This window comes from Camarhynchus parvulus, chromosome 3 (assembly GCF_901933205.1).
Source record: "Camarhynchus parvulus chromosome 3, STF_HiC, whole genome shotgun sequence".
Taxonomy (NCBI): Eukaryota; Metazoa; Chordata; class Aves; order Passeriformes; family Thraupidae; genus Camarhynchus; species Camarhynchus parvulus.
In genome coordinates, this window is record NC_044573.1 from 64799618 (window position 1) to 64824705 (window position 25088).

General features: G+C 37.4%; 1 protein-coding gene across 1 annotated transcript in view; it reads right to left on the reverse strand.

Moving 5' to 3' along the window:
* Window positions 1-25088, reverse strand: part of NT5DC1 (5'-nucleotidase domain containing 1) — a 126255-nt gene that overhangs the window by 43578 nt on the left and 57589 nt on the right. Inside the window, exon 7 of the mRNA XM_030944955.1 lies at window positions 1763-1937. Coding sequence (XP_030800815.1) covers window positions 1763-1937 — 175 coding nt within the window. The remainder of the gene's footprint in view (window positions 1-1762; window positions 1938-25088) is intronic.

Below are 25088 nucleotides of genomic sequence, written 5' to 3' on the forward strand. Positions count from 1 at the left end.
AGTAAACAGTTACAAGGTAAGGATATTAGGAGCAAGAGGCTAAAATTTTACATGCATCTCTGTTCTTCATATTTATCATTATGGGTTTTTTTATTTCATACAATACAATTTTGGGCTTCTAAGTATCATATCGATTAACTGAAAGGAGTAGGAATAGAAATTAATAAAAGATTATGTAGGTGCAATTTGTAAGTGTTGATATCAAGAATAAAAAGCAGTGTTGATGTCAAGAATAAAAACCAGTTAGCCTGGTCAAATAAAGTTAAGGGCAGAGATAATAGGTGTGAACCTAAACCATATTCCAGTACAGCAAAAAGTAGCACAGTTACGAAGAGACTTTATGTCTGATATGAGAGACATGGAACAAACAAAACCACTAAAAAGTTTAGATTTTCAGGAAAATAACCCCACTTCACTAAATTCCAATGGACAGTGGAGTACTCAGTTCTCCAAAAGCTACTTGGAAGCCACACTGCATGAATCACTGGAAAATATGATTCTAATAAATGCCACAGAACATCCTACACTTTTGTGGAAAGAGAGAGTGACACAGTATCCTTCTAGCAGGATATCTTTTTTGGTGTTTTGAAAGGCAACTAATCGTTTCTGATATCTTGCTTACTGTCTTCCAGCAGGTTTTCTACAGCTACCTTCAACAGCTGAACTCTTCACCAAGGAACAGAAAGCCAAAATCAATATATGTGCCTAAGAATTTACTTTTATAGCAAATTTTCATTTAGAAAATAACTAGACAGATTTACATGAAAGAATTAATTCACAGGCATCTTGCTCATAAAGGAGAATTGCTTTTTGCCAGCAGGTAGATTTGTCCTTTGAATGAGCAAGTATAATGCTCATGAAAAGCAGTGAGAACTGGCACAGTTGATGCTTTGTTTTAGCATTTAGCCTAGAGAGTACTAAAGAGAAGTGATACTGGCAGGACTGGTTTTGGAAGGTAGCTCTGTCTTTTACCTTACCCGTGGTTTTCTTACAGTGTTGCTGTATTCATTCTGCAAATCCTGATAGCCAAGGTGGGGTCACATTGAATTACTTCATTTCTTTAATTAATAATAAATAAACAGTCTCACTCTGTCACCCACCTCACTATTTGCATCACTGATTAATTTTTTTTTCTAGGTAAGTGATAGTTCTGCTGAATGTCACTGAATTTGACTTGACCAGCCACGTTCTTAACACTATGCTAAAAATAGCTATTGTGATCAGCAACTGCAACCTCAACCAGTTGCCACGTGCAATGAACTGCCTGCTTTATCTTTTCTGCTGTGATGAAGCACATTTCTCATGCGCAGCCATCTTTTGAAAACCACTAATGGGAAAAAGTATTGGTAAGATTTTCCTGCAAATTTACTGCAAGGAAATGCAATAGTACTACTAGTTGCATTCACTGCTGAAGAAGCAAGAAAAGAAGTGCCTTAAATAAGACAGTCTAGCAAAAGTTTACAATAAAATTAGGAATCAGATGGTGTATAGGATATTGCCCTGAAAGATAATTCCCTGGCATCTTCAATCCCATCACAATGCCTCCAAAAGGATGCAGGGTCAGATACAGCTCACGGGCTCACAGATGGACTACTTTTTCTCAAGTGCCTTGTAACACTCTACTAGAGGGGGGCCCAGCAGAAAACTCAGAAATCAAATAATTCACCATACATAAACAAAACTCAAATTAGCTTCCCAATAACTCAGGCTTATCTCTAGTTGCTGTTGGGCAGATATAATGTGAAATGGACTTTGCACTTACCCAAGAACATGTTCACACAGAAGCCTGCAGTAGTCACTGTGAGAACTGGTAATTAACAGCAGAATCTTCCCAGCATTCTTCAGTTGTTTCAACCACTTTTTTACAGACTCGGGACATCTTTGTAAATATTTGTCTGGATGATTTTTCACTTCTGGGAAATACATCCCACAGTCTTCTAAAAAAATGAAAACATAATTATGTTATCCAATCCTGCTCACAAACCACTTAATCCACACAACAAATATCCTTTTATGTGCAAACAATGGAATTAAAATAAGGCAAAGCAAAGTTTAACATTTTGTCTGGGCTGTAATATAATAGAAACCAAAACCCCCAAACAAACCAAGAAGATTCACTGTAGCAGAAAGAAGTTTGCATGACTTTTTTATTGTGGAATTTTCATAATTATTTTTTGGATGTTCTTTTGCTCATAATAGTAGCAAAGAAATTTCAGATTATAGTTTCATGCAGGAAATAATTATTTCTTTTTGCCTTTGCTCAATTTTTGGATACTCAGTCTGTGATTGTAAAATGAGCTAAATGTTTAGAGAGTAGTAAGGGCCTAAAATTCCAAGGAACACCTGTTTACTTATTTCTGACACTTTAGGTTAGCATTGACTGATCAGTAACATCCATTTTATTATTTTTACATTTTTCTCAAGTAGCACTTTATCTATGAAAGGTTGATCAACTGGCAAAGTCTTGTAAGTATTTGGAATACTAGGAACAGATGCAAAAAACTGCCATGTTCCAATTTCAGCTTCAATAATGTTCTTTTTGCCAAATAAAACACCAATAGAATTTTGCAAATACACTTGGAATGTAAGATTTTAAAAAGTGTGCAACAACACTAACTTGGCAGTAAAAGTTACCTATTCATTAAAGTCACCAATAAATATTCATCTTGTTATAGCCCATAGCAGCTTTACCAAAATGTCAAATTAACATTAAATTTCCCTACGTGTTTCTTCTGTGCTCAAACCCTTCGTAACCAAAACTGTCAGGCTAGTTAAAGGTTTAAAAAGAAATATAATAATTGTAGAGACAGAAATGATACCAAGTATTTGGCTCTCAGTCTGTGTGTGTTATAGTATAATGAACATCATCATACATTATTTTTCTTCCAGCACTTGTTCTATATGCAACTGTCTGTGGTCAACTTTGCTGAATGATTTAATAAATCCCAGACATTACTTAGCCTTCTGGTATGTGAGTAATGCTGTTCTCTAGTTTGAAAAAATAAGATTTAAACCACTTGAACTTTAGCTATTTAATGGAAGAGAACATGCACGTTTGAAACAGTAGAATCAAAGAAAGACGGAAAGATGCTGGGTGCTAAACATTGTTCCATACACTACACATTCAAACATCTACAGATGGCAGGGAACAAAAGTCTTCCAAAAGAAGATTCAAATTGGCTGTTATCCCTGGAATTAGACAGGAGGCAAAAATGTATTATTCTGTACTACAGCTTGGCAGATTTCTTCCAAAAAAGTAGACTGGTATATCTGAGAAGAGTCTCTCAAACAAAATCTCCCAACTCACAACCAGGCCACTCTTCCAGTTCTTTGCTGTATTTAGGTCAGGCTGTGTAAGTGTCTACCAGGGATACAAGCCTGTTCCTGCAGCCAGCATTATGGGATGCCATGACATTTGCCTTGAGAGCTGGCCAAGAACAATGATATTTTTGATTAAACAAAGCAGATTTATGAAATAAGGTTTCCTGCTGTGTTTTCCCTCCTTCTTTCCTGAGGCATGAATATTGTTTGGGATGAGCAATAGAGTTTCTAGGAGCAGAATCTGCATTTTTTTTCTCCATATTATAACTAGCAATATTATTTCATATGCTATCCTATGACAATTTTTCTTTTTGTGTTTTGCAAAGTGTACAACATAAGATTAGAAGGAAGGGGGACACACAAACAAAGCAGGCTTAGCACTAGCTCTTACAGGTACAAACAATTAAAATAAAGATGGCAAAGTTCATTTATATAACCAGTGACCTATCACTCTTATCACTCTCAGATGAAAAGATCTGTTCTACTCCTGGATGTTCTTTGTTTTTCTGTCCTTATGAAATCCCTTCCACTCTCTGTGACCATTATTTGATGTGCAATTTAAAGCCTTTGAGTTAATTTAATCAAAACTGTCTTATTTCTCCATAATCTGTGCAGTATCTTCTATGTGACAAATCTATTATATTTGGCCTTTGAGCTACATCTGCATTGGAAAAGGTCAATAACTCTGGGTTCAATACATGAGCTGAAAGAGAGTCTTATTCTAGCTTTTATCTAGACCCCTGAAGCCCAGCTGTTAATTGCAGACAAGCAATGAATCAGTTCTTGACACTGGGATCTGAAATTTGCCTCTGGGCTTTTGCCATATCAGGCAGAGGCAGCTCAGAAGAATCCTCATTAAAGCATACTCTACTGTAATTAGGCCAGCACGGCCCCGGAAAGCAGAATTTGACTTAATTCCTAACATACTATTGTGTCTGGTGAAGACAGTTTGGTGGAATACAAACTCATACCTGTAAATGAGTTTAATCACCAAAGCTTGCAAGATTTGATTGAAAGCCACATAAAAGCCAAAAAACTTGCTCATTAACCCAGGGCAGGAGCCAATTTTGATGAGCATAGCAGAGCCACAGGCATCTTGTTGGCAGAAAGAACTGTGGAAGCTTTAACATGTGATGGAGAAATAGCATCGTGTCAAGCCTTCAAAATCAAATTGAATGATTTCTTAATGACCAATGAAGCTATTTTCCCCATTATGGTATAGGTTTTACTATGTTTTTCTAAAGCAAACAAACAATAAAAATAAGAAGAAAACTCTATTAAACAAAGCACCAGCAAGAAATCAGAAAAGAAATAATTTTATCAGAGACAACAGAGGAAAGCAAAAATGAGTGATTATGCAACTGTCATACAGCTCGATTCTTGAAAACAAAGAAGTAGTTCATCAGAGTAACACTGTTCTGGAGAAATAAGAAATTTCTCTAGCTTGCAAAACCTCCCTGACAATGCTTATGGGCTATCCAAATTGGAAAATACTCTTATAAATGGAAATATAAGCAAACTTTAGGAAAGTTTTGTTGGTCCACAAATTCAATGTATCAAAGTAGGGGACTTGTAGTCAGTGCCAGATCTACAACTGATGATTTGTTATCTGTACACTGCCTAAAATATAAGCTCTGCTTTTTTGTCTCTCTGTTTTATGAATATCACTTGACATACAGTTACAGTTACATGGACACTGACATATATTAATACGTACCCATAAATCAGTGAAAGCAAAACATTCACAAAACAACTGTCCCAACTTTCATCACAAATTCTCTGTTGTTTTCAGCTACCTTCAAGCATGCTAAAGTCTTCATTAGTAACCTCTGGCTCTTTGGCAGTGTGAACACTTACACAAAATACAAAGAAGTATTTAATAAAAAAAATCAAAACAAGCAGCCCGTGACAATCAACATAACAATTAACATATTTACCCCCTGTTATTTTATGAGAAAACTTAATCCAATGATGTGGAGGAGGAAAGTGATTATCTAAGCATTTCATACACAACCTTGGAATGTACTACGTATATGTCACCATGGAACAAATGCAATTTTTTCAATTTCCATTCCTGTTATTAAACAACTTGAAGTTATCTCAAATCTCTGAAATACACCCTGCCTTAGCAAATTAGCAACTAGCCTCTGAAGGGATTTATAATAATCTTCCAAATATACTTTCAAAAACAATTATTGCTTTTGCAGCCCACCTTTCAGAATGTATCCTTTCAGAAAAATAGAAGTATCCTTTTAGAAAAAAAAATATACTTTTTAAACTGAAGATGGAAATAGAAGCAATTAAAATGAATTGTCTAGAACCACCATATATGAAGGTCCTGCCAGAGCCTCTTATCAGATCAACATCCTGGTGTATTTTCAAAGCAATATAATTTCCTCTATATTATCAGAGGTTCCTTTTGTGTCCAGTTTGGAGTTCATTTTTTCTTGTTTTATCTGACATTTTAGTTTGACAGTTAATCTGATTTTTAATCTGACATTTATCTGACATTGTGTTGACTTGTAATTTAACTGTGTGAGACTTGTGATAGCAAGTGTGATGGGAATTATGTAGCTGGAAATGCTGGAAATGTAGAACCCCCAGACCATACTCAGAGAGAGGCTGCACAATGCTTGTTGTGTCTTCCAGCACAGGTAATAACCCAGTCCTTAAGCCAATGACCCTCCTCTACTATAGTCACAAAATTACTTTATTGAAGTATGCAGTTTGATGTTCTAATATAATACCTGCATTTGTGGAAAAAATAATTCTGGATTTCTCTTGTGCTCTGCATTACACTGCTTCTCCCTGGCAGGGTCAGTTCACACTCACCTGGCCCTGGACTCCTTTGGATTCAATGTCAGTAAATCTGCACTGCCAGGACGCTGCAGTTTTCATCCCTTAACTGCTATTTGGATTATAAAGTGGGCAAATGTTCAAGGGGCACCTTTCTGGCAAGGTCTTAGTCCAGAACTAAAACACAGGAACAGTGTATTTCTCGGTATTGTCACTGCTTCTAAGGGGAACTTACTTGATTAAATTAAAAATAGTTTATCTGCTATTTATACAATTTAGCTAAGCAGGGAAGTATGAGGCTAAAAAAAAAATCCCTAGAATTCAGCCAAGAAAAATAAACTTTACACTACCAATTTGTAGTTTGTATTTAGTGGCTTTAACAACTAACAATCTCTTACAATGAAAGTAGTATTTGGAAATGTGACTTTTCTCTTTTAAATTCAAAGGCAGTATGATAGCTTAGCTATTAATACACATAGCCAAATTTTCTGCAGCTCTGCCATGAGAAAGAACTTCTAGTTCTTCCTTAATTTTTGACTTAATGCTGGCTGCAGATAACAGTTATTCATTTGATTAACAGAGTAGAGCTGCAATAAATGTTACAACCAGCAGACAACTATATTCATTGTATATTCCTATCCACTGTGGCCTTACAGCACTTCATGTTTTTAGAGTGAACAGAGACACTTCTTTGACCACTGTTGCTGTTCTCCTCTCCTGTCTAAATAAACTAATACAACAACTATCATAAACATTCAACAGAAACACAAGAAAAGTAACTTCATCACAGAAAATTCTGCAAAAGAACTTAAATTTCATCTAATGAAAGCAAGTAGAGGAGAAAGGGGATGATGGTTAAAATTACATCAGGCAAGTTGTCTTTAACTGCCTTTCATTTAAGCTGAAGTGTGTGTTCTAGTAGGAGCAGCAGAAGCAAAATGAGAGACAGAGGGAAGGAAATGTTTACATAAAACAAGATAAGAAAAGATAATGATGACGCAGGAATGACTGGACAAAATATGGTTACATTCTGGAGGCCTGGGATGAGGCAGATATCAGGAACAGAGAGCAGCAGGAAGAGATAAATCATCCTCTCCTTCCCCCAGGAGATAAAAACTTTTAAAAACAGAATAAAAGGATGACAGTCCTGGAAGATAGGAGGTTAGGAAGAGGCAAATGTCATAAGAGCAAAAATGAAGAGTGACAGATATCAAATATTTTGAACTTTCATGTTTTCTCCATTTGTCTCAATTCTTTAGAAAGACTAAGAAATTCTTTAGAAAAATGGTGCCATTTCTTAAAAGGCCAAAGGGTTAAACATCCTGATCCAGTTCAGGCAGGAAGAGCACCAGCTATACTTCTTCATTTATTAGGAGCAGACACAAAAAGAGCATACTAAGTTTGGAGACAAAGGAGATTTTAATATTATGGTACCAAATGTCTCATTCTCACCCAAAAAAAAGAGTGAAGCAGCATTTCTACGATAAAAGAGGTAGGGGGGAAAAGGAGCATGCATGAATTGGGCAGTGGAGACCAGAAATTCCGAATAACACCTCAGTGAGTTTCTGCCTGTCACGAAGCTGAACTTTGCAACCTGATGAACCTCTGCTTGTTGTAGCTAAGAATTAACTTATGTGCCAGATATATGAGTAGCTGCTTACACACCTGTATCTTTCAATCTGCTCCTGCATATACAAAGGAAACAGAAATGTGACAGAAAAGGGAAGAAAAAAACCCTGAAAACCAGACAGAAGAGAGGAGGTAGGAAATATGAGGAGAAATGAAAATCAAACCAGTACTAAGGATAGGTTTCATTCTATTAATAATGCACAGTTTTAAATAGGGAACATATATTAGGATGTCAAATCAAATTAAAGAAAAAACTTTTCCTCCTGTGTTCTCAGAAAAGTAGGTATTTTTATGATCACAGTGTAAGCCCTCTGCATGTGGCACTTGAGTTTTGAACTAATCACATATCACCAGTTGAACTACAGGATCAAATGGGTCTTCATTTGCCTCTTTTGCCTGTGTATCTGTCAAAGATGTTTACCGCCCATGTAACATTAACATTCTCAATATTTTTAGCAACATCTAGCTCTGGTCAGGCAGAAATAGATCACATTTTCTAAAATAATAAACTATTTTCCAGTGATGACAACTCTGTGCTCACTTTGATTAATTTCAAGGGGTTGACCATAAGGTAAGGGTCTGTGGTGGGCTAGGAAAAACATGACTACTTGGATTAATAGTGGCTGCAGTGCTATATAAACACTTAATGCACTGAAGGAAACATTTTAGCAGAACACACACAAAACATCACCTCTGCAAATATTTCATGGGTCATTTCCTCTTCTACTTATTTTCTACTCCTGTGGCCTATGAGAAATTTACTTCAAGATTTAAAATGCTTTGGTAGCTAAAGATAGGTCTCTAAAGAAAAAGGGTCTGATTGACAAAAAAATTTCCTAAGGAAGCTAAGAGCAGACGTTGTTTCTTCTGGCTTAATATTATAAGGCAGGAACCACCACTCTCCCTCCTTTCTCAGGTGAGGTTCCCATGACAAAGGTAGTCAGGATAGCACAGGACCCTTAGCTATACTTAAAGCTAAGTCCTAATGTGTAAATTAGAAGCTGTTACTGCTCTGACATTTATTAGCGGAACATCACCCCCTTCTTCTCCCTGTGTAGCAGGGAGTAGAACCAAAGACCTCTGATGGACAGCCCAGAACCTCAAGGCTGTGCAAGGTTTAAGGGCTGGCCCTAATCAAAGTCAGCTTCAAGGTGAGGCTGTATAATTTCTTGAAAACATAGCTTGTCAACAACTTTTCCCCAAAAACTTTCCAAGCAAGCTTAAAAAGTATCATTTCCTGATACTCCCCACCATTTCCTATCGAGAAGAACCCCATTCAATCTGCCCCTAATGTTCACGCTCCTGCTTGCTAGCTCTGCCTCATCTCCCACCACATCAGCAGTGTCCTGGATGCAGAGTAATTGAGACTCAATGCCACAGCCAGATGCCTGCATGGCTTTTGCATATCGTGTTACTCCTACTTCTTACTGAGGTCCATGGACACTGAAAGAGAAATCTAGGCTATTTTCATATGTTTTCTGTTCTTACTGGTGTTCCCAAATGGCTGATTTAACTGCTCCCACAGCCAGAGTAAGTCCCACTCTGCAGTCCTTGCCCCATCTCATCCTGAGCTTGCAAATCCCTTCATTTAGAAAAGGGTAAGAACACAAATAAAAGAAGTTATGAGAACCACAGGTATGTGGCAAAGTCTGCAGCCTGACTTCACCATGACTGCTGACACATGACACTTGTAAGGAAGTTGTCTTGATGTAGGTAGTTTAAATGACCTTCCATACTTTTAGATACACAAGTCTTGGAGAGAATATTTATATCCTTCCTTGTTTTTTCTTTTCCTTCTGCTTTTATGTTAATATTTATATATCAATTTATATTTATTTGTAACAATGTTTCCCCAATGCACTACAAAGCAGGAAGGATGTACTTTGGAGGTAGGACAGGATCTGTCGCTGTATTTCAGAGGAAATTATTTATTTCTCAAAAGAATTCACTTCCTTGCTTTACATTATCATGCTAGGTAGAAGCATAACAGACCAGATTTATCAAACTGTATGAAACCAATCAATTTCTGATGACACCCTCACAACCCATGGGCTAAACACTAAACTTGCGCAGAGGTAACTATCCTTTTCTGGACAAACATTCAGTTAAATTAGTCTGATTCTCCAGATCCTCCCTACTGCACTGTGTGAACAATTAAAGTGAACAATCTGCAGGTGGAAAAATCTGCTTTGTTCCATTGTCAAGAATGTCTTCTGATAGGATTTATGCAACACACTTATTTATGCTTGGAAGTAAAAGACTAAAAGCTGGCATAGTGATTGCTCAAGGCAACACAACCCACATTTTTTCCTCCTGGTAATGATTTACATGGATCATTTGTTATATAAGTATTACCATGGTATTAATGCTTACAGGAAGACAACCTATAAGTGGGAAATTACCATAAAAATTCTGGAAATCTCCATCTTCACCTATACTTTGACTGCTGAATTACTGATTCTTATACACACATTTATCACACAAACTTGCCATAGAAGTATATTTGAGATTTTTCTTCTACATACATTACAACTATTTGCACTCAACACCAACTTTCCCAACAAATTTTTCATACTTAGATGCCTGTTAAACTCTACCTCTTGCAAATTAACATACCTTTAAAATACATCTCCTGGTAAAGACATCCTAAAAAGACTGCAAAACAATTTAGAATGGAAGGAGGAAATTGTTTTGTCCAACTGAATGCAGCTAAGTAGGTGGGAAATGGGATCAGTTCAGGATGCTGCTGCAGTCTAATTTGGCAGGAAGTGAAATATTCAATTGTGAATCTGATGAAGGTTACTTGAGTCCATTAGCTTGTGTAAAATGTGCTTTTATGCTTGGTGTGGAAATGAAGTGCATAATGAAGAAATAAAATACAGTAGATAGATACCTTACAATAACACACAGACTACAGCTGCTGATAAACTAAAAATCCTACTCATCTGTCCTGCTCCACCAAGAAGACATTACAGGTAATCTCTGTTTCTGAGATCTCAAATTAAAATAGCTCTGGGCAAGAGATGAAACTCTTTTTGAAGCTTTGAATGGACCAGCTACTTTGAGGCACTTCTTGCAGTAAGAAAGAAGTTTAAGTTCTCAGAAATGTTTTTCCTGGAAGCAGCAGCATCATCTACCTCTTGTATTTGCACATGTTAATGTGCAAATGTTAATGTTGCACTAACACACAAACAGAGATACATATATATGTATATTAAAGAAAACCAATATTTTTCTTAAAACAAGAAATAATCCTTTTCTGTCTCCCAAGACACTTTGTACTGACAAGAACAAATGGTGTTAATTCCAACCTCCAGGTCTACAGCTGCAAACTTTACAGATGGGTACAGATGGACCAAGAGCTGTAAGCAGACTCATTTTACTTCCTACATAACATTCGTATACAGATGCCACATGCACACTTCAAGAACAATCTGATTAGCAGTGGGAACCAGCAAGCAACAGGCACAACAAGAATGGGGTAGGGAGAAGAAGTCTGTGTAAATCGAGGTATTTCAAACTGAATCAGAAAAACCTGTCAGAAAACAAGGCATTACGGAAGAGTGTGACCAGGGGAGATTTGTGACAGGCCATTCTCCTTTCATATTTATGACTACCCTGTGTATACACAAAGTTACCAGCCACGTGCCTTCTGTGATCTCATTATTTTTACAACTTAAAAGTAGTGTTCAACAATTACTACTCGTACTGTAGGTGATGTACCACCTGCTGTTTTGCTTACCATCACATTTTAATACATAAAATGAAAGCCTTACTCTTCTTGTGTGGGATCTCACCCCAGCTATCCTGTAAATATGGCTCTCCAACCACACACGTACAAAGTGCTTTTCATGGTTCTTGCCTACACAGCTGCATAGATCTGGCTGCAGAAGAATATTTTCAGTCCCTGTGTATTATAGAAATATTAACAGGAAGATGTACTAAGAAGGGCCATCGGGATAAGGCTCAAAGAGCTGAGATGACAAGGAGTCAGGATACATTCAGACTGCGCAGTGAAACGCGGTATAAAGGCGTTCACTAATCTCTAAAAAGCCGGCGCAGCTGGAGGAAGCAAGGCTTCCACGTGTGCGTATTTGTTCTCCATCTCAGTAGTCCGGCCACATAGCTGCGAAAGAGAGAGAGAGCAACTTCCCGGAGCAGGAGCTCATCTTTCCCGGCGCTCCTTCCCTCCCCGGTCCATCGGTCCGGTGGTGCCATCTAGCGAGGGGGGCCCGGGAGTGGGAGTCCCCCCGTGGGACGGACCGGCACCGGCACCACGGAGGCGGCTGCACCACAAAGCACCGCAAGCTCCCTGTCCTGGTTAAGACACCATGGCTGTCAGGAGCACAAGTCCCAGCTATTAATTTCCCCTCGTTTCTCTAGTTATTGAAACGTTCTTAAATTTCTAGACAAAACTTTTAAAGTTTTAAAGAAGTGAAACGTGGAGTTCCACAGCCACAAATGGCAGTGGTCCTCAAACAGCAAGTGTGACAGGTCAGGGCATGGGTGTGGGAGGAAGGCTTCATGGAAAACACTGGGTGATTTGACAGCTTAAACATAAATCTAAGAGGAAAATAATAACACTCTTCAAGGATGTAGAAAGCTCATGCTTGGGGCAAAAAAATAAAAAAGGAACAATCTGTCCTCTGAGACACAGGTCAATGAGTCAAGAAGCAATAATCTTACACTTCTGTAAACCGAGATTAGAACTGATAAGAAGGTTTCTGATTTGAGTGCTACTGATGCACTGGAACAGCTGCCAAGGTAGTTCTATGATCTTTGTCAGTGCAGGTCTTTAAAAAGAGGCTAGAAAGCCATCTGTTAAAACACCTAACCCACCTTTTTGGCAGTGGTGTGCTAAATGCAAGTTATTTTCTACAGTTCCTTAAAGTACTGTGATTACATATTACCAATGAATATGCGTCCCCACATCCATCCACTGCTTTAATGAGTCATGCTAGTGTTTACGTTTATCAGTGTGATATGGATAATGACACTTATGGTCACATCACAAAAATTTACTAGTAGGCAGCAAGAGGAATGAATTCAGCGAAGAGCAGCAGCACAGCTCTGTTAATCACAGCTTTTTGCTAACCTGAACAAGAAGTCTGAAACTTTTCCAAACAAAAGAGATACAGACAGCTGACTTCATGTTACTTTCATTGCAGACCATCTCTTTCCCATTTGTACCAACTCATTTGCCACAGGAAGGTTGAGAGGAACAATCCCTAATGCCATTTAAATGAGCACAAAGACTCCATTATTTTATGGCTATCAGCTTGAGAACAAAAGAAAAAAGCTGCTTTCTAGAAATTTAACAAGACTACGGCCTCCATTAAGAATGCTTTAAAAATGGCACAACTAAATGAAATTATTTTATGCAAGGCCCATGTGCTGAGTTCACCACTCTCTTATGGATAATGGAATAGAAGAAATTAGTTAAAATTACACCTAAAGCACTGAAAAGATTATTGCTGGTCAAGCTGTCAGCAAGAATTTTGGAGTTTAGAGTCTAGAGAAATCTATTTAAAAGCTATGAAGATAATTTTTCTGGGTGCTCTGTTTGTGATTCTGTATTCTTATCTCTCCTGTTTTGATTCTTAACCTGTTTTAACATCATCCAAACAACATATCAAACAGATGAGAACTTTTGGCTTTCTGAGGCCATTTTTGTATGGATCTCTGCAGCTACTAGCAAGAAATTCTGGAAATTAAAGACAATTTATATATATTTGATATAAAATAATAGAATAATAGAATGGTTTAGGTTGGAAGAGATCAAGTAGTTCCAAATCTCCCTCAAAATATTTAAGCGACTACACAGTATCTCTTACATTTATAGTGTATTTACAGAGTATATCCCAAAATGCTGTGGCTGTTTCTGTTAATGCAAACTTTACAGGATTCGGTGCTTCAGGTTTCTTGCAGGCTGGCAGAGAGTGGCTGGGAACCCACCCTGCTCATGACAGCAGTGGGCACTCCTGGGCACGCTGTTCTCCTGGGTGGGCAGGCTGTGGAGCAGGAGGGTTTCCATGCACCTACAACACCAACAGCCTTACTCCAATTTTTTTCCTCCTCACTACAACTTTAATTAAACAAAACTTTAAAATTTAATGAGAAAAAGCAGAAAGCAAGTGCCTGGTTACCACTTGAACCCTTGCTAGGCTGCAAGGAAGGAAGTCCTGCCATTCAAATTCCCCTTACATGGTGCTTAGCGAAACAGGATGGAGTATTTATGAAAGTAAAGCCTGCATGAACAATTCGCATTTGTATATTTAAAATGTTTGTAGAGGCAGTTTCCACAGAACAACAAAAGTCTTCCCTGAATATTTATGAAGAAACCAGATGACACACAAACAGCTCTTTTGCTTTCCAGCTTGTGGGACTGGTTATTAAGTTCCAAGAAAACAGACATATAAGGAGACCCACTTCTCCTTTAGTCTTTAGATTACCATTTCTGCCAAAGCCAATGACATATGCACACCATGTTTGCATTCAGCATCTTACATTCTGCAAAAATCAGACAACATCCTCATTAATTTATTTTTTTGGACAGACACACGAACAATTATGTGCCATTATTGTGTTAATATAATTTGTTGTATGCACTCTCTTTTATTACTACCTTTCTGCTGGAAGAAATGAATTGAATATGGAAATATCTTGAACGGATGCTCCTTTTCGACAGCTTATATTGATATAAGACACAAACTATGTTTTTTTCATTAAAACACTCCTATCAGGGCCAATGTTAAATTATATCAGCAATAGTGGCTACATCATAGCTGCTTTTTAAAAGGAATTTCTCTGCTGTATAAGGACTCAAGAAAAACAAAAAGAAAGACAAATAAAGGTAATATTTTCTTTTTCCTTTTTAAGTGCAAATTTTCAGACAATTAGAAACCATTTGAGTACGACAATAGCATAGCAGATATATGCCTGAGAGATATATTCTCTCAAGAATTTGCTCATATCTGTATTCATTATGAAAAATTGCTATAAAACAAAATCCAATTTGCATATATTACACATACACATGTAAGATGTATTTGCAGAGAAAGATGAATATACTTACATGGAAAATGCCATTATTACCATTATAGTAATAAGTTTATGGGTTAGTGGATAGCATAAAACAGTAACTATACTTAAAGAAACTTTAAATTATACATAAAGACTTCAATATTCTTTAGAGAAAGGACTACAAATTCTTATGTGCTCATTTAATTGTTAGGTATTTGAATTACTTATGACTTTTTCCACATGTACCATCATTCTTCTACAGAAATGCATTGCTAGAAAGTATGAATACAGCATCACATGCTGTTATGAAAAGAAAAATATAGAGAGTTTATAATAAGAGTTTTCTTGGAATTTTTATTAAACCTCATGCTCTTTCATGATTAGCTCACCAGAAACATTGGGGTAATAAAAGTCCTTGGTTGTTACTTGACCATGGCTGACTGTGCACTACGGTAAGATATTTTATAACTTGACAGAAGTATGCCTCTTAAGGATTTGTTCAGAGTCCCATGACAAAATTCACACTGACTTCAGTGGCATAAGGGTTTACAAGGATCTTACTCTCCTCAATATAAGAAACAGAGCATCAGCTAATAGTACTTTATTCACTCAAAAGACACAAGCTGATTTTGCTCCTACTCCTGCTCTCATTTTAATTTCTGTTGCAGATGATTACAAGAGATCAAATAAGCAAATCTAAGCACCTGGCAGATGAGAACCTGTACCTGCTTTCTTTACTCCCTCACTGAGGTGTTTTATTTCACTGTGGGGACAGGTTTAATGCACACATATACAATCAGTCACTCCATCTCATCTGACAGGCAGTAACTTTTTACGCCACTTGCAAGCTCAGCAACATGCCCTGCAACATGCCAATCTAAAAACACCTTTCACAATGCTCACCTGGGAAGTTTAAACTCTTCCTTTCCAGCTTGTTTAAAATATCCTTTGCTCGAGCCAAACAAAATGGATATAAAGAAGACTGCAGGAGTCCTAGACTGGGGAAAGTATTCTGGCTTATTAAGTGCAGAGAGCTAAACCAAACAGGTGGCAGCATTTCCCCACAGTGCAGTAAGAAGCTTGTCTGAGTGACTTACAATCTTAGGCATGCAAGAAACACTTCAGTTGCTATGTACAGATTTTGTCTACATGGTATGAGCCTCATGTTTTATCCAGTCAATCTTATTTGAGTTTTAAGAACATGTCCAAGTTCTAATACAGCCGAACTGGGAATGATTTAAATCAGAAGCATGCTTACATGCCATTTCTTTTCCTAGCTTGACAGCTACAAATAGCTTTACATTCTATTAAAAAAAAAAAGTAATGAGTGCTTTCTACATAAAGCTTCCAAAATTAGACAAATTATTTTTATTTAAATCCATAAAACTAGGGAATGCAATGAAATACTATAGTAAAATGACCAAGATGGGAAGGTATGTGTGTGGCTCTTTGCATTCACTGCAATGACACCTGAGTGTTTCTATGAAAATACTGACTGAACAAAATTTTTGTTGTTGTTTGTTTTTAGTTTTTTTTTTTTTAAGCAAGATACAGTAAGTTTTAATAATACTTTTACAGATTACAGATGCCCTCATTACTGTAATGTAATTGAATTATAACTCTGGATTTAAAAGTCACCAAGCACTGGCTCTGCTGAAACACCAGATGGAGCAAGTTTCACAGAGGAGTGAATGCTTTTATTGCAAACTCCTGGCTACCGTGTTTCATCATTTAGGATACAAAAGAATTCAGTCAGATTACCTGGAGTGTCTCAGAATGTGCCCTTCAATGCAAAGCCCTTCAACTTGTGATGAAATGTGTAACAAGGAGGCCCAAACAGCAGAGAAAGTGAGGCTGTGCATAATTTGGGCAGTTGCAGGTTTTTATTCACAGAGCTGAAAAATCTTCTGTTACTGAGTAAGGGACAAAAACTAACAGCCTTGATGTATTTGCCTAATAAAGGTTATTTTGGTACTGTTTTTTAAAAAATTGACTCACACTTGTCCTTCACAGCACAAATCACACTCAGTTGTGACAGATTCCTTTAAAAGACTAAAAAAAAGAACAATAGATATAATCAAAGTCAAATCCACCATGAAATGAACTGAGTTACTTGGAAAAAACACATTTTCTTGTCCTTCATTGGAGACTAAACTAAGCAAGGCTCAAAGAAAAAATAACCCAAATCAGTTGTCTTTCTGATGATTCACATATGAAAATAGATCCCACTCAGAAGTGACCTTGTTGCTGAGTCTTAAATGGGAACTGAAACTTTTCAGCTGCTCTTAAGGACTGATCAAGTGGCAATATATGTTTGCATTGTTAATGGAGTCTAAAATTTATCAGGGATAAAAATCCTTTTATGCCATTACACTGGGTCCAGTTTGGTCAGAAGACATTGCCAGCCACCATATGGTGAGATCACAAAGCATTTTTTTTCACAGCTGGTGCTCTGTTGTTGGTGGTGCCCTACTCCTGAGGGACCCCTTAGGTCAGGAGCAGTCTTTACATTATGACTAGTGCAATTTCTCCTCATAAAGAATTTTTCAGCATGCACATGTCTTAGTCCTTCCTGCTCTCTCCAGTGAATGGTGCCTGACCCAAACCACTGGTAAATAATTCTGAATACACAGAATGCACAGGAAGGGCTGTTTCAAACCAAAGAAAAGTTTGTGGTGGTTTCGGTGTCTGCTTTCAATCTAAGAACAATGAGTTTCAGAAAAGAGGGAGGAGGAGGAGGAGGAGGAGGAGGAGGAGGAGGAGAGGAGAGCAGAAAGTCATAGGACTAAGCCAGGGAAGTAGAGGGAAAAGGGGAAAAAGAGCAGCCTCTTGAATGAGTAGGGTTTCTGGCCAGGGAACAGCAACAGCAGCTGAAAGCAAAATTTGTAACAGGTTTTTTTGGAACTGGTCTGATTGGTACCGTTGCAGCAAACCAGCACATATTTCTTACACTCCACATATTTTGACCCCATGGGAGAAAGGCATCCCAAGGATTTGATCACCACAATTAGTAAAGAAACAAAGACCTGGGTGCAAGGAACAAGCAAAAACTGCCTAATTGACAGTACTTCACACCATACCCTCCAGTTGTATTTAAGTAAGTTAAAAGTTTGTCAAATAAAAAACTATCAAAGATTGCTTTATTGCCCCAGGACACCTTCAGGCAGCATTAGGAGGATTTCTAATGCCTAGACAAAAAGCATTTTCCTGCTTCTAAAGTACAGGATGAAAAAAGGAAAACTATCACAGTGAACTTTTAAAGATTGGAGGGTATATTTGAAAGTAGAAAATAAAACTCTGATTTTGCAAACTCCAGAGAGTGTTTTCCCTTCCTTTTGATAAGCACTGTAATTAGGGAGTTTGTACTTCACCTGACCTAGCAGCTGGATCACTCTACTCATCCTTTTTAAGCTCCAAGGAAGAGGCTGTCTGGCACCTCAGCAGGCTACTGAGATCCAGCAGTGCAGTCACTGCCTCCCGACTTGAAACAATCCTTTCCAGCCCTCTCACATACCACACAGGTCTCACAGTTCAACCCTCAAGCTCCCGGAGACCACAAAATATTTGGCAGTGCAAGAGGTCTATGATCTTTCCTGTTTGGTTTTGCTCAGAGCTCTGTAAGACAAACGTTGGTGCAAAGGCACAGGAGGCTTCAAGGGTTTCAGTAGTGCTCTCCCCTTGCATTTTGGTTTCTCTCTCTGTCCATGCAGGCAGCTGGCTGGTATCCTTCAGCCATTTGGAATTTAGTTTGCCTCTGAAATACACATTAGTGCCACATACTGGCTTTCATGCTGGAAGATGGATGCATGCCATATGGCCAGTGACTGGATACATTTCACACTATTTTCAAATCTACCAGCAAGACAGTTCAAATCATCTTCTAAGGCTGATGTAAGTTACCAGGGTGATAATTCTGTGTTCAAGCAGTTATCTGACTTCCTGACAGATTTATTTGATTCTTATAATTCTCCAAAAATAGCACACAATTCTGTATAAGTTTTTTAAAGTTCTGTCAGAAAATCAGTTATCACCATTAAAAGCTGCATGCAAACCTTATGTTCCTTTTCATCTTCAATCCTTTCCTAAGTACTTTGATTCTTTTAACTTCTCTTTAGAAAGAAGCTGATCTCTTTTTCCTAAACTTTGATAGCAGTTACAAAGTAGCTGGCACTGCACAGAGTTAGATGAAATATTCCATCAGTATTCTTTTTTTCACATCTTCATTACAAATGAGTACAATAATAACACTATACATCCAATTTCAAATAACTTCATCTATTTTACCATAAGAATTCAGTTTTAAATTTAGCAAGAAAACTTATATTTAGCAGGAAGGTTTTTACTTAGGAAATCTCAGCTTTGGACTTATAAAACAGTTTTAGAAACTTCAAGCCAGGTAAATGCAAAAATAAATGTACCTTAAACTATCAATTTGATAGAAAAGATGTATGCAAATAACACATAATTTAATTTTTTTAGGAGGGGGGTTGTGTATATTGATGAAATTTTCTCTACCAGTTTTCCTACTTTAATAATGCAAAGACTGAGGCAGATCCAGGTTGGTGATTTAGAACAAGAATTTTATGCAGGTGCTAACTCTGTAAAGGGAATATCATGGAAAGCTAATTGCTTCTGCTTGAGCTAAATAATTAGCAAACTGAAGTGTACTGAATAAATAAAAGTTTTAAAATCCAAGCAAGTCACCTTTTAAGTTGCTTCATGCATCCCAAGAAACCCTGAGACTATCCACTGACAAAACTTACCCAAGGACAACAGAAAATATTTTCCAGTTCATGAGGTCAGGAGTAACCTGTTGGTGATCAAGCAAACCTTTCATTATTAGTTTGTGGAATCTAGCAAGTGTGTTTTTTGCTTTAGTGGTTTTCTTTTCCAGAACTGGGAAGTACTGGTTTGTTTCCCTCCCTTGCTAATGACTAAGATGTAGTGCTATGCTGGGCTGGCCAGAGGCAGGGGGACAAGAAGAATGTGTGCTGTCTCCTTTTCTCTAGACAATTTCAGTGTGGCTTGAAAGCAAGTCCTGTCCAGGTCAGCTTTAATAAGAAAGAGAATTCTCGCCAGGGATTGTGGTTACCCTCAAGACTTCATGTAAAACTCTTGGGAGCACAAATATAAATTCCATTAACAACTTGCTATATTTTAGCTTTCAAAACCAAAACCCTAGTGTGCTTTGTAACACAGATGAATAGCTAGAATATTGAGAATATTACCAGATTTTTTAATTAATGAAATCTACACCAGCAAGAAATTGGAATATTGTTTGAATCACAAAGGGGTACTAAAGACTCAGTATGTCTACATTTTCTTGATTCTTTTTCTACTATGAAATATAGAACTAAAAATTAATAAATCAACCACTAACACTCTTGTTTTATTAAAAGAATTTTTTTCTTTTTGTTTTAATTACAATCAGAATGCCCCCTTTTTCTTATTCCTGCCAGGCACCAAAAAACTTTATTTAGCTTTCCTTTGAGGAAGAAAATACTACTGCAGCTGCAACACAAGCACCTTTGTCATCCTAATAGCTTCACTAGGTGGTTTATTATCACTATCTCTTTATGCTCCTTGGAATAAGTAGGTAAGTTCACAGAAGTATAGTGGCATAAAATCTAAGCTCCACAGACAATAATATCAGATCTGTCCTCTGGCAGGTCACCCAACAGATATAAAATTTTGCAGCAGGTCAGGTGTGGACATATTCACTTTTTTTTTTTTTTTTTACATTTCCCAAAGCTCACTACAATAAACTCTTTATGCTGACATTATGACATCATGCTGGTTTTATGCTAAATGCAGATCAAACACCTGATGCTTTATAAAGCTGAAGTGATGGGAATCTCAAAGAAAGTCTGCTGGGACGAAGTTAACCTTGATGATGTTTTTGGGAGAAATCTTATCAGCACCCTACACCAGTGCTTTATTTAATGTGATATTCTGCATGAGGCCCTAGGTGCCTTAAGCCAGCATCAGTTCATCACTGAATGTGAGCACACACATTTAGGTTCAGCTTAAATGAAAGTGTTTGAAGATGTTCATACCCATACTCTAAAGATGTTTCTAAATGCTCCCTCCCTTCTACAGTTGTCCACCATTACACCAGTTTTGGAGCAGCTACAATGTTCTACTAACTGCAAACACTGTTTCTGTGAAAGCTTTGCTTTGTTTGAGTTTCCATACAGATTACCTCAATTTCTTTCCCTTTGCTGTGGGAACATTTGCAGGTGCAAGTGGAATGCTGGCAAAGTCCTGAAACTGTAGGAGATCACGGAGAAGAGCAGTGCTGGGAATTCCTGTCTGTGCCTCAGGTCTTGCAGGGCACATTTTCATTGCTTTTACCCCAATGCCATGAAAAAGAGCCAAAACCCCCAAAGCAGTTAATGCCAGCACTGAGGGGTCCCTTCCAGGATTGTTCCTGAACAGGAGCTCTCCCCTGAGTTACACACACAGTTCCAGCTACACAATGTACGGCTACACTGTAATTGCTGGGTAAGCAAAGAGGAAGAATGAGAAGTTCTTCTCTGGGACGTGGAAATTTCCCAGCTCTGCAAGATGAGGACTTCATCATGAATCACTGGCTGGGTAAAAACCTAGCCTAGTAAAAGGACAGTCCTTAAGGATGAGAGTCACCCTCACCTAAGGTTGACAGTCCCTAAATCCATGCAGGATGGCAAGGCTTCTTTTATAGTTGGTGGAGACAAACGGGTGTCTCTAGCATGTTGCTCTTCCCACCTGAGTGTACACAGATGTCTAAAATAGACCATGTGAGTCACACGCTACAAATGCCCATTTCTTTCCTTTGCTCCAAAAAAGTCATTTAGACAACAAATGCCTAATTGTCAACATCCAGAGTCCACTTGCATGAAAGCCAGTCTGGCTGGAAGGATGTGATTTGTTCAGCTGGGCTAATTAAACATGAAGATCTCTAAAACAGGACAAACAGCAATGATTAGAATTAATAGGACTGACAAACACCGAAGGACTAGAGGCATAAGACTGTCTGAAAATAAATTATCTACTTTTCTATCCTCTTTCTCCTGTCTTTCATGAAAGATGAACATTGACTATGCGGATAAAAAGGACATGCCCCAAATCTTGACTGTCTTCTACAAACATCCATAATCTGGGGAAAAAGAGATGTTTTAGCTTGAATACAGCCAGTGTCAGAGGCCATGGGGATAAAAGTAACCCCTGAACTAACATTTATGCTAAGCAAAATTATGTGGGCTTACTCCTTTTACTTGCATTCACTCTTCTCAGTAAACTTTGTACTATGTCTTTTACTGCAAATCATGATCTTTTAGATAAAATTAAAATATCTTTAAGATCTGGTTAAACTGAATTTAAAAAAATCCAAACCCAGAGTAACTGGCTGGTCCCAGTCCTAAACATCAAGATACCTCAGCAGGTAACAACAGCTGTTTCTGCTTCATTCCATAACCTGGATTAAGAAACTGGTGATGTCTGATTGGCATGAAAAACCTTTTGCAGACATTAAATGGTGCAGCATATTCCCAATGGGGCACATAATAGCCTCCTTTAACACTTGCAAACGAGAATATTGGCTTCTCCACTTCATTAGTAACTTTCCAAAACCTCATTGACTAAACATTTGAACAAACTAGGTAAATAATTATCTTTCTCTCCAGTTGATACAGAAGTAAAAATATACAGCCAACAGTCATTGATGGTGAGGTATTTTAATTTCATAAGAAAATATTCAGTTGGGATGGTCTTTGTAACTGTACTGTACTCCCTTATTTACTGAATTATATTGCTTGGATCATGGTCCAGTCAGTTACAAGAAAGAAATGAAGGAGCTTCAGTCCAAAATGGCATTAATCAATTGCAATTCTTCTTTCCTGTAAAGCCATTGGCTCAACACGATGGCATTTCAAAGTACTTCTAGATGTAGACAGCCAAAGGCTCCACATAATGGGAGAAGCACATCCACCACTGTGGGGCATGTTTTTACAGGCATTTGCTCTTTTTTCATTTCCACATCCATCTGGAGAACCCAGAACCAATAATTCTGTGATTGTTACTGAGCAATGTGGTGCCACTTACATTTCCTTTGCAAAATGTCTTTTAGTCTATTACTTTTTAATGACTTAAAGCATTAATTTCACATCTTAGTCAAAGTTTTTTGTAAAAGTTGTCCTGTCACAAAGATCAAGGCCTTTTTCTTCCCACTTAAGAAACACTATAGTCACTGGAAACAAGCTTTGACTAACCAGAAGCTCTCTTAAAAGTGTGCAAGTAATATAAGCTTATTTTTACTGTGCCTAGCTATTCATAGCTATTCATTTTACCAGGAAAATAAACTACTTGACAGAGAGGACATACTTGAAACCTTTTCAAGAGCTCCCTTGAGATTTATTTGAAAATACTAGTCCTCTCAGACAAAAAAAAAAAAAAAAAAAAAAAAAAAAAGAAAGAAAGAAAGAAAGAAAAAAGGTAAAAAGAACACTGATGAAGGACACCTGAATTTCCTTATATCAAATATTCAGGTATTTATTGGAACTTGCATCTCAATGAAAGGGATGTCTCCAGATCCAAGTGGACAGAAAAAAATATTTGAAAAAGCAGAAAGCCTAAAATGACTGGATACAAAAAAAACCCAAAACAAAACAACTTAAAATGGCAAAATGAATTGCTCCTTGAAGAAAAAAATGTTGAAGAAAATGCCAACAACTTTTTTACCTACCAGGGAATAAAAGTAGCACTAGACAAGTAGTTGAAATATCACAGTAGAAATCAATGTGAATCCCAAATTAAATGGAAATCTTCAGTAAAGTCAATGTGTGATGTAAGTATATGTCCATAATCATAGTCAAGGAACAAGCAAAGTTTAAACAGCTTAATGCACTTGAGCCTACTCACAAGCTCCCTTTTATCTCAGAATTCTGAAAAATAGCCATATAATTAATACCAGACCCAACAGAAAGATTTTTAATGAAGATGTTACTTAGACAGGGCTACAAAATATGCTGAAGTCATAACAGCATTTGTGCCAACACTGGAGAATAAAAAATGACTCAAATTTTTTTATCATTTCACACCTCAGGCTCCATATTAATCATATGATGAAATTTGAAGGAAAGAATAATTAAAGGCTTGAAGGTAAATGGACAATAGAATAAAATGTAACATGGCTTTAGAAAAGGTAGGTCATGTCAGACCAGCCTGATTTTTTCCTTTGATAGGACACCTGATTTTCCAGACAAAAGAACTGCACAGAGAGATTAGATTTTATCTGAACTTCAGCAGAACATTTGGTAAGGTGTCACAATGGAGATTACCTGATAAACTGAAAAAAAAGGTTAGAAAAAGACTGTGAAGGTGCTGACTAAAGTGACTGTTGCAGAGGAAACACCAATGAACTATGCTGAAAGAGAAACCTCTGGGCTAAAAGAGATGACTCCAGTAGAGCTTCTCCAGAAGCAGTCTTGATATTAGTTTTATTTCTAATTTTACTTTTGTGATTTAACTCCTACAACAGAAAGGAATACAAAAAGTTTGGGGAAAAAAGATAAAAATAAAGAAGAGAAGTACTGACAGGGACAAGAACACCATGAAAAGGAAAAAAATGGAGCAGAATATTTAAACACAGAATGGAAGTGCAAAGCTGAGATAGGATTCAACTCACCCAAGCTATCTAAAAACTTTGTAACTTCCCAGTTCTTTGTATAATCACTAGAAAGAGGTGAATACATCCACTGATATTTTATATTATCTACTTTAGACCCATGTCTAAATGGGATGAATGGAGATTGCTGGGAGATTCTCCCATCTTTCTACAGTCATTCATAAGGTACATCTGAAATTCTTCCTTAGGTGCCTAACTTTAAACAAAAAAAATTTCCCCAAGGACTATTGAAAAACTGCTTTTCAGTAGCTCATCAGCCAGAAATCAGGTAAGACAAAAATGTGCAATTTTCTTTTCTGACCCAGGACTCAACAGAACACAAATAACTTCTTCAGACATATTACACAAGATAAATTCAACTGAAGCAGCAAAGAGCTAATAGAAGTGTAAAAATACTGTGAAATCTCCTCTGAGTCAATATCTGGCTGTCCATATTCTGCAAGAGTCTTTGAGAACACAGCTTGTCTTGCAAGAAAACACTGCAAGAGCAAGAATTATATGAATAATCAAATGCTTCATTAGACCCCTCCCATTGCACAAGGGAGAAGGACAGTTTCATCTTAAAACCCTCAACAGCAGCAGGTTAGAAACTTGCCACAAACAGATTTAGGGTGGAAACTTTCTTGAACATGAGAACAGTGAGGCTGTGGGAGTG